Genomic DNA, 16,530 nt, shown 5'->3' with positions numbered 1-16,530 from the left:
GACGTCCTAACCGCCAACACAGAAGGAGAAGGAAACAGGTTTTGCCACGTGATTCATCCTCTGTGCGGTGAAACAAGTTGGGGATAAGGTTATAAAGAAAGAAGAAAAACAGAGAGAAAGATGCTCAGAAGCACATTGGAGATCTACAAGCCCCCACATCTAATAAAGCACATTTCATACCTTACCCAGATGCTGTTGTTTTGGTCCTACAGTGAGCCGATTATATTAGAGGTCAGACCCGGTGATGAAATCCCAGGTAACCTGTAGCTGCTGCTGTGTTGACTAAAATCCTAATACAAATGTAATAATGCAGTGGAGCAAAGCAACCCATGTCAGCACGAGCTGAGCACTCGTGCACCGACTACATTTACTGCATTTGTGTCAATAAAGAGCCTGAAATCCTTCAGCCTCCATCAGAGTGCTGAGAATGAGCCCAGCTCAGTGTTTCTCGTAAGGCTCGCCTCTGCAGCCAAATCCTCATGAAGGTTATTGCTCTGTGTTACAGACCACTGGGTGATATCTCTTTGTTACAATAAGGATGGCTTCCTGCTACTTAGCACAGCATGAAAATGTGCAACAATCTGCTGCTTAAAATATTCAGAAAGAAGAACTACGCTGTTTGAAGTAGAAACATTTGATAATACTACAGTGCCCTGCAGTATCTAAGACATAAAATCCTTTTTGTTCTTATTAATTTAGGGACCGTTTATAAAGATTTGTTTTACACAGACACCATATGGAAGTCAGAAACAGGAAGACAAGCTAAAATAATGTTGATTTGGATCTTTGCTGATAATTTGAACACTTTGTAGTTATTGCAGTGGGCTCGCCAAGACAAGGACAGGACAGCGCCGCTGTGCGTTTCACATGCACTTATTCCAATAGAATAACCTCCTTCGCACATTTCAAAAAGAGCCCATGCAGATCGTTTGCTTCAAGGACACATACAACCCTCATTCTCCTAATGTATGCTGTCTCCACTGTGCCAAGCCAGTTAAATCTCGACTCCTTTAATCTGACCTCACCTGCTGCCATACAATAAATGGATGAATTGGACTAAGCTACAGTGGACTTCCTTTTTATTGCTGTATTTTCACGTGTTTGGCTTTCAGGTCATGCAAGTGCATATATATATATATCTACATATCAGAAACTCCCATATGAGTAGAAATTTATTATTTAGGAAAGTTGGGAGGGTGGAGGGGGAAATAAAGAGCTCCCGCTTGTCCTTAATTCCTCCCCCTCTGTTTGCACATCTGCTGAATCACACTAAACTCCCCACAGGCCGCTTCACAACAGAAGTCCTCGACATCATTTCAGCGAGCTGGAGCCCTTCAGCCTCTGTTTGCTGCCATGGGAATGCATCTGAAGTGTTTTTTATAACTGCTTAAAAAAAAAAACACGCACACAACCATCTCTTTTACTTTTCCTGCTCTGAGTCAGCTTTTACAAGCTCTTCAATTACTTTACATTGTCACAAGGAAAAAAAGAGAAAAAAAGGAAGCCAGGTGATCACAGGTTACCTTTATTTTACTAAAATACACGTTTCATGCAGGTTTTTTTTGTCACTTTCCACAACAGAAACACAACTAAACAAATGCCACCTCGGGGCTTCTTTTTCTAAATGTTTTTTTCTTGTCTGCCGCACAACAACAGGCAAAGAGGGACATTAAAGTCACACGGTACAATATTCCGCATGTGCAAATTCCTAGTGGCTTCATAAATAGCGAGTCCTCATCTGATGTCACATGCCTCATTAGCGAACCAATAGCGAGCCAGTCGTATCTGGTCATAGCGACGCACTTTACGCTGGGAAAAGAAAGTCACGCTCAATGCGCCGGAAATCAACAATAACGGAGTGCTGTATTGCTTTTGAAAATTAATGTCATAAAAAATATGTGTGCGGTAAAAAGTAGCCTAATCTATCACATGTTTTAAAAACAAACAACCAAGAAAAACTTAGATGAAGTTGGTCAGCTGGATGCATCTTTTCCCTCCAGTTTTATTGCCACCTTTATGGCACCGACTGTGACCCTGCAGGGGGGAAAAAGCACTGACAGGCCACGTTCCAAACAGTGGAGAAGAAGGCATACGTGAATCAGAGCACATGACGTGTAAAAAAGGAGAGACTGAGCATGGAGGAAACTCTTTCCAAGGCCTGCTATGATCTTCGTATGAAAATAAAAAGAGGTAGGCAAATTGTCTCTGCTGCTCAGAAAACACTGGCAGTTTAATAAGATGCAAACGGGGATGAAGTGCTTATCAAACATGCTACACGCAAAGCCAGTTTTTTTTCTCTAAGTGACAGTCCAGCACAGCATGCCTGAAACAAACCACCTAGCCTATTCAGAATAGTGTTCTTCCTTATGCAGCTTGTTGCATATTAATAATATTTAATCTTATAATAACTTTTTTTCTTATGTAAACAAGGAGACAGCGAAACACACGACTCATGCATGCATTATCATCTCCAGAATGTGGAACAATAGTAAACACAGACGGATGTTACTGCACAGCATATTTAGTGGCTTTTTGTTTTGTTTTTCTCTCTATTTTTTTTTCCTTTTTTTGTTTTTAGGTTGTGGGGGAATGTCAGAGAGCTTCGTTTGCTAACACAGAAATAAAAGCGACCACAGTTAGACCGCTCAACGCTTTTCTTTCCTGCCGCCTGTCTGCATGACATCATTAAGGGAGAACGACACGAAGGCAATCTGCTCGAGTTCACTCTCTTTCCCGCACTCCATCAGGCACGAAAACTGATCCTTGTCCCCGTTGTAAGCCAGGTCCGAGTAGCCGCTGGGCCCCCTGTGGATGATCCTGGGTCTGTCCCATCCAGATGAGTGCAGGGGGGATCGGTTCAAATACACACCCATGTCCCTTCTTCTGGACTTGCTCGTCGGGTGCATGAAGAGGAGCCAGGTTTGCGTGTCTGGTGATAGGAGCGACGTGCCGCAGGCTTTGCTTTCCGCGTCGTCGTTTGGGACAAATTCCGGAGCGGGAAAGCCGATGATGCTTCCCTGACATCCGTAGTGCGTTTCGACCAGCTCCGGGGCCATGTGGGGCTTGTCGAAGTAGACGCCACTGTTTTCACTGAGAGCCTCACACCTGTGGCCCCCGGCATTACGAGCATTGCAGTAGAGGTGGCTCCTGCCCTCGTGGTCTATGATCTCGGCCATTTCACATTCGCACGACTTCTTCCGCAGCATCTTACCTATGTGCCACGTCTGTCCAAAGTCCTCGCTATATACTGACAGTGCACGTGGGTAGACTGTGCAAGGGATGGGGAAGGAGCAGCATCTGTAAGGAATGTAGTAGGCGTACGCAGGGATGATCAGTCGGCCGTTCTCAAGCTGAACACCGTGGCCGGGGCCCACGGCGAACGTGGCCCACTTGTGAATGGCCTCGCCGATCACGCTGTCAGTTAAGTCTGTCACTTGGCTCCAAGTCTGGCCGTCGTCTCGGCTGCTGACGTAGCAAAGGCGAGTCTTGTTCTTACCTGTCAGGATCTGCTTCGCTTCCGTGGTTGTGCCCCACACACAGATGAAAAACAAATAGAGCGTTTTGGTGTTTTTTTCATACACCGGGCAAGGATTCATAGTGCGGTGGTTTGGCAGGCACACCGAGGACAGCTCCTGACTGGACGACCACTGGAAAAAAAAACAAAATCCCAGAAACATGACAAAGGCAACATTTGAAAAGAGGACAACAAATCATGTTAACTTCAACTATGAAAATCAAAGTGATCATGTGGCAATGGTAACCTGCATGGATCCATCCTCTTTCAGGGTGCCTCTCCTCATAACGAAAATTTTGGCGTCATTGTCACAGGGTGAGGATCTCTTCTCTGCAAAGGCGAGGAAGGTGTGACAGTGCCTCAGATAGACGAGAGCAGGGATTCTGTATGTTATCCCACTTGGCTCCCTTTCAAACAAAGTTGTTTTAGGAGGTTCTTCTCCGCTGTCTCCCTTCGACGACGTGTTTCCCATGGTGGATCAGAGCTCCTGTGAGCAATAAAATGTCCCAAAATGCATGACAGAGCCTTAGCTTCTTTTATAGTCTTGTTATAACAACCTTCAAAGCACAGACTCGGTGAAGAGTTCACACTCCAGCAGCTCCCCATAAACACAGACCGCTGCATTGCCACAAACAGCGCGCACCGTGCATGCACAGCAAAGCCCTTACCTTCACTGGTCGCTCTTCACAGGTCCCACTCGTGATCTTTGTCTGAACATCATACCGTCTATAATCGCACGCGAAACCGGAGACCTCTGATGTTCACGACACTGATGCTGTTGGCTCATCAGAAACGAAGCCGTACCTGAGACCGAGAGAGACTTTTACGCTCCCTTCCGCGTTCGCTTCTCAGCTAAACTAAACGTCGACTTTATGCAAATGAATATATCCACCTTCGTATTTGATTGTGTTTTTCTTACTAGCACTACCGCAATAATGACTACATATCAGTTATGGCTGTCACTACCTACGCCGCTCCAAAACGGCCTTCCCCCGCAGGGACGCCCTACACAGAAGCTAGCTAACTAGCCGGTTTAAACAAACACAGGTCAGGCTTAAAATTTACCGAGAGTAATTATTTGCCAAACAATACACAAAATAAAGCATTTCCTGGTTATAAACGTGCTTTTTTAATGTCTTTGAATGCCTCAGGTTGGCCCGGCGGAGTATTATCTTGCCATTTTAGTTAATCTTTGAACACCTAAACTCACCGGTCTCTTCCGCCTTTAGCTTAAAAAAAGAAATGTTACTGCCCCCTGCTGGACGGGAGAAGCGGCACTCGTCTTACGTGCTGTTGCTAGGATACAGAGAGCTACACTGAAGCTCGGGATCAAACACATTGTAGCAGTTTTTTAACATAGTGTGGCGATAAATGGATTAGGCTGCAGTCAGGATGACTTCAGCGTCCTACACCGCTGACGCAGGGCGGAGCTATCCTATAAAATGTTTCCCTGCCGGGACTTCACACCACAGAAGACGAGACGGTATGTTGAAATAAAGCAAGGTTGTAACTAGCTTATATTAGTGAAATAAATATAGTGAAAACGAACAGCACCAAAACCAAGTGAGCTGGTTACTCTAATGTTGTAAATGCTGTAATGTGAGCTACTGCTATGTACAGTACAAAGTAAATATTATTTATCAAAAGGGGCCATACCCTAAATAATATTTGTGCTTGGTCTACTGAGCTGTCTACACTGTATTAAACTGTATGTGTCTGTCTGTATACAGGTGTATGAATGGAGGGATTAGTTGAGAGAAATCATAGTTGGCAAAAATCATAGTTTAATTTTGAACATACATGCCCACATATCCGTAATCAGACCAGCCCATCTGGAATCAACAATTGTGCCACTTAAATCACCTTTCTGATCCTCAGTTTAAACTTCAGCAGGTCATCTTGACATGTCTAAGCCAAAATATACTGGGTTGTTGCCATGTCACTGGCTCATAAGATATTTGCATTAGTGAGCAGATGAACTGCTCAGTGAGAAAAGAACTGACAGATCCAGAATGAAGAGACTAACCAATAATGAAGAGTGTTTACCTGTGTGAAAACACCTGCTGGCGTGTTTTTAGTCATCCATCTTTGCTTTTATAGGTGCTGGGCACTGGCTTGCGGCTTACAGGGAGGCAGAGGAGCAAAAATACAGGCATCAACGTAGGAGAACAAAAGCAGCTTATAAAAAATGTGAGAGCGAGCTGGCTGATACTTCTCATGGAGTCACATTAGACAGAGCTTTCCTGGTATGAACCTTGAATTCAACACACAAACGCTTATCTGACAAAAGTTAGAAAAACAGTGATATTTTTTTATTTTCCTTTTCAGCTCCAGTTGCATCATGTTGACAGACCCTCTGAGCTCTGTTCTCTGGACATCAGCGAGCAGAAGCTAAGCTCTGTAAGAACCACCTTTTCCTACTTTTACTTACCTTTATCAGCCTGTTGGTTAAAATCATTTGTGATTACTTCCTTTATACTGGGGGTCACAGGTCAAACCAGAAGAACTCGAGGTGTTTGATAACGTGGCTTACATCAACGCATCTATTAACTCCCTCTCTCTAGGTGAATATGCATGTATACATTATCCTGCAAATTTCATTCTAGCATCGCTGTGTGTGCCTCTTTCATGAAGTCATATCAGAGGCTGTCCATTGTTTTTGCTGCAGGATCTTTCAGTAGTTTTGTGTCTCTAAGAGAACTCAACCTGTCATTAAATGAGGTTAGCGACTTGATGTTTGATGCTGCTGCCTTCCCTCTTCTCGAGGTAAGATGGCTCGGCGGTGCTTTTTAACTGTGAATGTGCAAAAGAGATGCTGACATTCAGAGGAAGAGTTAAATGTGTGCCATTTTTCTTCTTCTTCTTCTCTCCTTCTTTTGAATGTGGTTAAGTTCACCCGAACAGTGCATTTTAATCCTCGCAGGTTCTGGATTTGTCCTACAACTGCTTATCACCTGATGCTATTGTTTCTCTCGGTCGGCTCCCATGTCTTAAGGTCCTTCATCTAACTGCAAATCAGCTTCAGCGTCTCCCTCCTAATCTGGGCTCCTCACACCAAGACCCCACTCAGCTGTAAGTGCCTGAAATAGCAATCTATTTTTTACCACGCTTCACCCACGATCAAGAGACGTTAGCCGTCCATCAGTTCAGATGATGAATTTGCTCGTTTTTTCTGCCCACTTTGATGTACGTTTATACTGAAAAGCTTCAAATGAATAAACTTCAGAAGTATGTGCACATTGGTACTGGGCAAAAACAGAATTTGCGAGTGTAGTTTTGGTCTTCTATCCCCACCTCACACACAGACACACATACACACACAGACACACAGTTCTGCCCTGCTTTGTGTTAAATGACTGACAACAAAACAAACTTTAGGTATAAAAAGCTGCCTGAGTTACAAATTTACAAATCCAATAGTGGTAGTCATTAAACTGGCTGAATCCAGCTCCCATAAATACATTAGTAAAATATTCCAAGATGAAATAATTTATGGCTATCTTTCAAAACCTGTGTTAACTCAGCATGTTTTAAGTGTTATGATTATCATGATCCATGAAGTTATCCAGTACCTTGGTTATGATTTCATGACACATTTTATTCCTGAAACATTCACAAACGTAGTTTTCAAACCCACCAAAAGGGGGAGCACAAATGCTCCAAATTCACACTTCTGATCCGGTAAACCTGCACTCACAGGCCACTTTGTTAGGTACACCTTGCTAGTACCGGTTTGGACAGTGTTTTGACTACAGAACTGCCTTAAAGCTCCATGGTACAGATGGAGATGGAGACAGGGCATATCCTGTTGGAGACAGCCACCACAAGATGGGTACTGTGGTCATAAAGGGATAAAAATGCTCAGCAGCAATACTCAGGTAGGCTGTGACTGTGACATTTAGACTAAGGTAGTGTGCCAAGAAAATGTCCCATTACACCACCTGCAGTTGCCTGAACCACTGATACAAGGCAGGTTGGATCAATGCTTTCATGTTTTTTCCAGTCTTCTATTGTCCAGTTTTGGTGAACTTACAGCCCTTTTTTCCTGCTCTTAGCTCACAGGAGCTTGGTTGTAAAGAGTGGATATTTGAGTTGCCCTTGCCTTCTTAACAGCTCGAAGCAGTCTGGATATTCTCCTTTGACCTCCACCATCAACAACACTTTCACCCAGAGACCTGCCAGTCAAGGGATGTTTTCTCTCTTTGAGGTCAACCTCTGTAAACATTCTGATGCTCGTACTGAACTTCAGCAGGTTGTCTTGACTATGACCACATGGCTAGAGGCAGTGAGCTGCCGCCATGTGATTGGCTGATTTGTGTAAATGAGGGGTTGAATGGTTTACCAAAGTCACTGATGAGAATAGATACATTACAGAATACAAAATCTTATTTCACTTTAATTGTATCATCACACACATTTAGCATTTCTTCGTTTACGTGTAGGCCGGCTAAAGATGAAGACACATGCTTTCAAGCTCTAGAAGTCCTGATGCTTGATGATAATGAACTGACCTCTGGAGTCTTCAGCAGCCTTAAAAACCTAACGAGGTCTGTAAGTTTTCCTGTAAAGACTTTTTGCATACAAAATATTCATTATAAATGCACTTTTAAAAAGTCTGCATGCATATTGCCAGCCTTTGTGCGTCACAGTGCAAGTGAGAAATTGCACTTTTAAACAAAGTGTTTCTTAATATGGACTCCTTTATCACAATGCACAGCAAATTAGTGGAAACGCTCATTAAGCATTTTTAATTGTTGATTACAGGCTAAAGCATTTAAGCCTACAGGGGAACTGCATTTCTGAAATACCGTTCATGCAACTGGTGGGTTTTTCCAAACCTGTGCAGACTGCCACTGAAGAAGAGGAGGAAGAGGGTAAATACTCGGCATCAGCTTTGTGTAATTTACATGTGTGTCCAAAATTTCCTTTAAAAATATCTCTCCCAATCCAGCACTCGCTCACTCGGAGCCTTCCGATCAGTATTTGACAAGAATCTCAGAGGTAATTCGTCCACGATCTTTTAGATGTGTCATCACTGTAGCTCGGTGTTATTCTCCCATTAAACTTGTGTGTCTCGTGGCCACTCTAGATCTTTCGCAAACACAACTGGGAGCAGAACCGCAAAGAATCCAGTTTACCTCTTCCAGCGCTGCAGTACCTCAATCTAGCTGACAACAAGGTGTGCTGCTGCTTTTTATAAATAAATCCACTATTTTTGGAAAACGAGGTAGCGTGACACACCAGTGGTTTCTCATCAGGTTGCTAAGGAGGAAGCGCTGATGGCTGCCACTCTTTTCCCGATGCTTCGTGAAATTGATATTCAGTTCAACCCCATAACCACGCGGAGGAGAGGTAATATTCCTCCTGTAAAGGATCATTTTAAAATAGGTGTTCGGGGCTTCAGAAACAACCTCATCATGTATTTGTTTAAATACAGGAGATCCTCCCTTGCTGGCCTACATGCAGGAGAGACTTGGAATAACAATAAAGCAGAAGAAAACACAGGAGGTTGTGAAGCGCCCGCTGAAAGTGTCCACTGAACCAAAATGGAAGGTTGGACTTTTTTGTGTTTGATCACGATCCTTCGAATTTTGCTGTATCAATGTCCAGGCTGGAGTCTTAGGTTTAGTAGGTTGAGTGATTTTGCAGAAAGGACATGTGATTGACTCCAACGTGGTCATATTTTTGGTAGCGTTTGCCTCTAAACTTGATCGTTTTTTATGAATTCTGATAAAACTCTGTAAGGGCGTAGAGTGGGGTCATGCTAACATTCCATTAAAAATCGACTTGCATCCACTAAGGTCTTCAAGGCCAACTTAATGATTTATTGGTCAGAAATTGATAAAAATAAGTCTGGTGTGTGTTATCAAGCTTTTTGCTTTTTGTATTAATCACTGTAAAGTTCCATTTCAGTGAGTGAATCATAATTTTTTCAATGTTTTCATATTGGAGGTGGATGAAAAAATACCAAAGGTGTCAAAGAAGCTAATACTGCTGAATCCACAAAGCCAGGCTGGCAAAAATGAAGGCAAAAACAGCAGAAACCACACCTTCCATGAAAAAAGAAAACCCTTCTTTCTTACTCAGGTATGTTCCTCAGTAGTTTTCCTCATTGGGATATAAAAATCCATCATTTTACTAAGTTTTTTAAATGTTATTTAATGCCGCAGCATTTTAACGTAGTCAGTGTTATTTCATGCTCAGGCAGCAGATGGACCTGAGTTTGAATTTGGTCTTCTTCCTGAAGACAAAGAAACTGCAGACAGCAAGGAGAGAAAGATTTCCAATCCCGAGCAGTTTGATTTCTTGATGGATGTCGAACCGAACCCTCGTGTGCTCAAGCTCAATGGTGAGGAAGGAGGAATGTATTTTCATCTGCAGCCATTTCGTTTTTTTGTCAATTGTTTCAAAGCCAATAAAGTTTGGCTATACAGGGAGTGCAGAATTATTAGGCAAGTTGAATTTTTGAGGAATAATGTTATTATTGAACAACAACCATGTTCTCAATGAACCCAAAAAACTCATTAATATCAAAGCTGAATGTTTTTGGAAGTAGTTTTTAGTTTGTTTTTAGTTTTAGCTATTTTAGGGGGATATCTGTGTGTGCAGGTGACTATTACTGTGCATAATTATTAGGCAACTTAACAAAAAACAAATATATACCCATTTCAATTATTTATTTTTACCAGTGAAACCAATATAACATCTCCACATTCACAAATATACATTTCTGACATTCAAAAACAAAACAAAAACAAATCAGCGACCAATATAACCACCTTTCTTTGCAAGGACACTCAAAAGCCTGCCATCCATGGATTCTGTCAGTGTTTTGATCTGTTCACCATCAACATTGCGTGCAGCAGCAACCACAGCCTCCCAGACACTGTTCAGAGAGGTGTACTGTTTTCCCTCCTTGTAAATCTCACATTTGATGATGGACCACAGGTTCTCAATGGGGTTCAGATCAGGTGAACAAGGAGGCCATGTCATTAGTTTTTCTTCTTTTATACCCTTTCTTGCCAGCCACGCTGTGGAGTACTTGGACGCGTGTGATGGAGCACTGTCCTGCATGAAAATCATGTTTTTCTTGAAGGATGCAGACTTCTTCCTGTACCACTGCTTGAAGAAGGTGTCTTCCAGAAACTGGCAGTAGGACTGGGAGTTGAGCTTGACTCCATCCTCAACCCGAAAAGGCCCCACAAGCTCATCTTTGATGATACCAGCCCAAACCAGTACTCCACCTCCACCTTGCTGGCGTCTGAGTCGGACTGGAGCTCTCTGCCCTTTACCAATCCAGCCACGGGCCCATCCATCTGGCCCATCAAGACTCACTCTCATTTCATCAGTCCATAAAACCTTAGAAAAATCAGTCTTGAGATATTTCTTGGCCCAGTCTTGACGTTTCAGCTTGTGTGTCTTGTTCAGTGGTGGTCGTCTTTCAGCCTTTCTTACCTTGGCCATGTCTCTGAGTATTGCACACCTTGTGCTTTTGGGCACTCCAGTGATGTTGCAGCTCTGAAATATGGCCAAACTGGTGGCAAGTGGCATCTTGGCAGCTGCACGCTTGACTTTTCTCAGTTCATGGGCAGTTATTTTGCGCCTTGGTTTTTCCACACGCTTCTTGCGACGCTGTTGACTATTTTGAATGAAACGCTTGATTGTTTGATGATCACGCTTCAGAAGCTTTGCAATTTTGAGATTGCTGCATCCCTCTGCAAGATATCTCACTATTTTTGACTTTTCTGAGCCTGTCAAGTCCTTCTTTTGACCCATTTTGCCAAAGGAAAGGACGTTGCCTAATAATTATGCACACTTGATATAGGGTGTTGATGTCATTAGACCACACCCCTTCTCATTACAGAGATGCACATCACCTAATATGCTTAATTGGTAGTAGGCTTTCGAGCCTATACAGCTTGGAGTAAGACAACATGCATGAAGAGGATGGTGTGGACAAAATACTCATTTGCCTAATAATTCTGCACTCCCTGTACAGTGAGCCCGTGGAGAATACTGACGCTTTCTTTCTCTCTTCCTTTCTTTGTGCAGGAATTCAAACAGCTGTTCGGATGCTGGAGCACACACTGAAGAATCTCCATGTTTACAGGGACTCGAAACCAAAGCTCGACAGCATCCAGACACCGTACAGGGAGCGAGAGAAAAGGGTTTGATGTTTAGCCATGCAAACTTCATTTGCAGGCTCGTAAATTGCAATAAACCGAGCAACTTTAACTACGTTTTTATTAATTACTGCACACAGATTAAGGAGCTGCCACCTCTGAAACCTGTGAAGCAGCTGACTGAAAGGGTAGAGGACATGATCAAAGAAATCAGAGAGAGTAAAACAGTAAAAGTGGTCCCTTTAGGTATGCACATTTCCTACTTATACGCACTGAATGTCAGCATATTTCATTTGTAAAGTCCTCTTTCTTTAAGTAACACTCTGTTTTCTGTCCAGCCACTGCCCTACACAGCAGAGGTGTCAGTAAGCAAGAATATAAGGAAGCTCTCTCGCTGATGAGGGACATGAAAAGAACATATAAGATGGTCCACGCGAAAACAATGGAGCAAGAAGCCACCATCAAGTCTGACAGAGACTCTGACCAAATCTGAGTTGAATCTCCATCTGTTTAAAAGTCACGTCCAAATAATTAGCCGAGCAGATTTTCTTTGGCTTGAAATGTTTTCTTTGTATTACTGTGAGTAGAAATAAGTAAACCGAGCAATGTTTTCCTCAACTATCAGCTCTAGAGTTGAAGTGCAGAGTTCACAAAGCTCAAGCAGATGCAAGGGTGTCTAATTGTAACTAAAAAAGTGTGCCACTGTCTGCTCCCCGTAAGCCTGACGGTTCTGAGCAGCTGTGCCGCCACGGCTTCGACCGGAATCCATCCAGGATGAATGCGTTGTATTCATTAGGAGTTTGTCAGTAGAGCTAATTGCGAAAACAGAAAGTAGAGAGAGCTTTTTCTCTCTTTTTGTTTTGTTTTGGGTGAGGAGAGGAGAGGTGTTTTAAGCTGTTTGTGCACATTTATATGCAAACACCCTGTTCTGTAGAAGGAACGCTGGGGTAGATTTACAATGCAACAAAGTCCACATCAAGCCCTGCTGTATTTGAAAATGTTGTACACCCTCTAATGGTTCCCAATCAGCTATTCTCCATGGGTATTGTGCATCACCCTCTCACTCACCTTTTATATGATAAAAATGATTATGTGGCTGATTATTATCTTTTCGTAACTTTGAACAGACTTCTGCAGTGCAGAATGATTTAGGTTTCGATGCCAATGTGCGGTATTACTACAAGCTGAGAGTGATAGTTGTTTGGTTTCGTTGCTCATTCCCTTTTTGATTTCATGGTCTTGTCCATCATATGATTTTGATTATTTGTCTCGAGTGCAGCGTGCAGATGTGGAATGCATGTTCAGCCCCTGTGGAATAAATCACTTGACACTCTGAAGATACTCGGTGCAGGGATTCTGGGTTTTTACATTCATGTCGGGACATTTTTCTGCTCCTGTATGGATTGAATCATAATACATTTATGCATTTTTTACGCTAAACAAAAAAGCGTGCTCTGGCAGGGGGTTCGGTTTAAGACAGGACCCAGATTCAACATGCGAGGAGGTTGTAGGGAAAAAGGTGATAAACTTTTATGGAACGAGCCGAGGAACAGCTGAGGTGTTGATCTCGGGAGGGGAAGACACAGAAGAGACGAAGAACAGGCAGAATGGGCCTAATGCAGCACAAACAATGGATCAGAGTCACCTGATCCAACCATAGAAGGAAATTTTGAAGCCTAATGTTAGATGCAGAGAGAGTCTGCCTTCCAAACCCAAACCTGGAGCCTGGAAGGGCTCTGCCTCTCATTATGCTCCCGGAAACAGTGGGAACCACAAGTAAGAATGTAGTCTGAGGGTTAACATGCTGCTCCAGGATCTTTAGGATAAAAGCAGCTTGGTTATAATTTAATTCTGCATTTCACGGTCTTTTTCAGTTTGATCAAAAATGTAAACACAACAGAAGATAGTGCTTAGTTATTGAAACCAGGGTGTCTGCATGATTGGGCGTGTGCTGCTTTAACATGGTGTTGTGGTTGTGTTGTATAGCTACTGTGAATTTCTGAAACCTTGCCCCCGGGAAACATGCCTAATAATAAAAACAGTGAAAAAAATGACAGTAGCTGCTCACCATAGCAATGGAGTGCATGCAGAAGGAACTCTTTTAGTTTTGTGTGTGGGAGAGTCAGCATTGGGTTCCAGTGATATGTTTTAATGAAATCAATCACTGAGCTCTAGCATGAGAATCGCTGGTAAGTTTCTGTTCTGTAATATTTCATACGTGAGGAAAGCTTCATCCACAGTGTGTCATTGTAGTGTCACACAAATCTTAGCGATAAACAACTTTCAGCGTTGTAATTAGTTTATAGCAGTGTTCTATTATTTTTTCACTAAAAAGTTAGTCTTGATGGATGAAGAGTTTGACACAGTGAAAACAATCGGTACAGTGCTGCTCAGTGCTATCAGGCAAACACCTGGTCTCCAGTCTGATGGCCTTGTTCAGGTCTTTTCATCCTTAACTATATTTTTGCTGGTAATGAGGAGCCTGTGCCAAATGGCAGAGACACCCTTCTACAGAAATACTGTTTTCCAGTCCAGTGGAGCTCAGCTCCACACAGCCGAGCTTGTCTGAGCTGCAGCGATATTCCACAGTATTGGACACAACAGCTGCTGAAAATCCTCAATGCTAAATAGATTATAAATGATCAGATTGTTTTCATTATTGACTCTCAAATTGCACTTTTACTCCCTATCCAGGCTTGGGTGCGACTCCATTAAAGTGCCCCGAGATTTGTTGTTGCTTTCACTAACATTATGGATGTTGTTCTGCAGCCAGTAAGTCCTAGCATGAACTTATTTTGTTTGACCAGATTGCTGTTACAAAGTAATTTAGAAATGATAATGATTAGTACTTGCAGTCCAGTGCTGTCATGTTGTAATTCTTTAATGCTGGAAGAAAAATAGACATGTACTCTTGTGCAAGAGGTTTGTTACACATGTTAGTTTTCCACATTTTTGGGAATAATCAGTCCCTCTGATGGCTGTCTATTCCAAGTACACTCTAGGCGTTTACTGACCTCATCACAAACTTGGAGATCTCTCCAAGAACTCTTCACGAGATTGTGAAAAAATAACTCAGATGCACTTAGTTGGTAAACCTTCCACTTTTTTCACCAGCTCTTTTGGGACATACACCTTCCTTTTCTTTGTTTGTGTTTGTGCCAACATGTGCAAATTTTAGATTATGTAATTAATAAAGCAGATGAATCGGATCATTTCTTTTCCTGCATTACCGTTGTGCAGGTGATGAATCCTGGCTTCATGCTGTTACCTCAGGCTCCTTCTGCAGTTCTAAAAGAATCTGTTATCAGGAAAAAGTCAGAAGGGTAAATACCAAAGCAACTACAAATTCCCCTTTGAGTCTGATCAGTTGATGAGTAATTAATCACAGCCAGTTGTGCTTGAATCTGCCAACACAGTTTCAGTGTGAGCAGTTGCTTTATATAGACATAAACAGTACCCCAAAATACCCCAAGAATGCAATACAAAGGGATGTTTTATACTAACAGATGTTTTTATATTTATCAATTATGTCAATAAATAATGACAGATGCAGGACACAAAGCTGTAAAGGCCATGTGGTACGAATGGCTTCAAAACCTCTGGATCCTAAATGCACCCAAAATGCAATTTACCCAGTTTGCACTTAAACCCCACATTCCCAGCATAAATAACCTCGATGACATCACTGTGATATCATGAGCATTATTTTTTGTTGTCATATATAATTGATTTACTTGTAGACGCCTCATGGGGGTGCTAAAAAGAGGACCTCTTATGCTTCTCTTTATTTTCTACCACATATGCAGCCACATGTAAAACAAAGTACTCTCACATCTGGTGAAAAGCAAACACAGGAAGTCAGCACAAACACCTCATACTAACTGTCAAGCACAGTGGCGGAGGACTGAAAATTTGGGCTTTTTTTGCAGCCACAGGACCTGGGCACCTTGCAGTCATTGAGTCAACCGTGAGCTCCTCTGTATACCAGAGCATTCGAGGGTCAAACGTGAGGCCATCTGTTATTTGTCAAAAACTAAAACTTGACTCAGACTGCAACAGGACAAAAATCTCAAGCACAGCAGCAACTCTACAAAGGAAACAAAAGAAAAGAACCAAGGTGTTGCAATAGTCGAATCAAAGCTCAGACCTCAACCTGACTAAAATGCTGTGGCAGGACCTTAAGAAAGCTGTGCATAAATAAACACCCATGAAAGAAAAGTGGTACAAATTACTCTAAAACGATGTGAGAAACGGATAAAATTGCATGGAAAACAATTCCTTTTAGTTATTGCTGCTAAAGGCTACAGGCTACATAATCACTGGCTGTAGGCCTACTTATTTTTTCCCACAGAGCTCCTGCTTTTTCACTTAGTTTGTGACAAATAAGTATTGATTCATATTGATGTTGATCTAAGATTTTCTTTAACTAATTTTAGAACCTATAAAGGACTAAATCTTTTTGTAATAGGTCCTAACATGTAGAGTTTCAGAACTGTCTACACCTTCTGTTTTTTTGCACAACAGTAAATAGACGCCAGAGCAGTCTAGATGCTTGGACTTTTAGTTCTGTATGATAGTACCTTCATCTCTATGCTAAAGTCCCTCCTACATGCTGTTTAAGCTCTCTTTAAAAGTGGAAGCCAGGCATGAAGCTAGCTTAAAAGGGAGGGTCGTCTCAAAAGCCAGTTTCACACAGTGGTTTGAGTGAGATGCTGCCCTAAGGCCCAGAACAAACTAAAAACCATTATTCAGCACTGTGACTCATGTCACACTCCTATAGCAGGGTCCAACTTTATAAATAAGGAGCTGGAAAACATATGTCTATGTTCAAGACTGGAGACATAGTCCACATAGCTTATTGTAATACACACAAAGCTAGTTTTACTTTAGATT

General features: G+C 42.3%; 2 protein-coding genes across 2 annotated transcripts; one reads left to right on the top strand and one right to left on the bottom strand.

Moving 5' to 3' along the window:
- Positions 1 to 1,509: 1,509 nt before the first annotated feature.
- LOC146378996 (sialidase-3-like) lies at positions 1,510 to 4,711 on the bottom strand. Its single transcript, XM_084942236.1, has 3 exons — positions 4,183 to 4,711; positions 3,762 to 4,001; positions 1,510 to 3,647 (listed from the first exon to the last, which is right to left on the bottom strand). Exons 2-3 carry the CDS (start codon positions 3,984 to 3,986, stop codon positions 2,646 to 2,648), a joined length of 1,227 nt encoding a protein of 408 aa, XP_084798362.1. The 5' UTR covers positions 3,987 to 4,001; positions 4,183 to 4,711; the 3' UTR covers positions 1,510 to 2,645.
- Positions 4,712 to 4,774: 63 nt separating this feature from the next.
- On the top strand, positions 4,775 to 12,974 carry xrra1 (X-ray radiation resistance associated 1). The gene is made up of 17 exons (XM_084942232.1): positions 4,775 to 4,997; positions 5,615 to 5,760; positions 5,843 to 5,914; positions 6,006 to 6,078; positions 6,183 to 6,280; positions 6,438 to 6,586; positions 7,957 to 8,061; positions 8,279 to 8,388; positions 8,466 to 8,515; positions 8,604 to 8,693; positions 8,773 to 8,866; positions 8,952 to 9,067; positions 9,467 to 9,601; positions 9,719 to 9,863; positions 11,567 to 11,682; positions 11,778 to 11,883; positions 11,976 to 12,974. The coding sequence occupies exons 1-17, from the start codon at positions 4,907 to 4,909 to the stop codon at positions 12,128 to 12,130; spliced, it is 1,851 nt and encodes a 616-aa protein (XP_084798358.1). The 5' UTR covers positions 4,775 to 4,906; the 3' UTR covers positions 12,131 to 12,974.
- The last annotated feature ends 3,556 nt before the right edge of the window (positions 12,975 to 16,530 follow it).

This window comes from Perissodus microlepis, chromosome 10, assembly GCF_051167445.1.
Source record: "Perissodus microlepis isolate ML-2025 ecotype Zambia chromosome 10, ASM5116744v1, whole genome shotgun sequence".
NCBI classification, from domain to species: Eukaryota; Metazoa; Chordata; class Actinopteri; order Cichliformes; family Cichlidae; genus Perissodus; species Perissodus microlepis.
The sequence above is the reverse complement of the archived record's forward strand: the minus strand, read 5'-3'. Positions and strand labels throughout refer to the sequence as shown.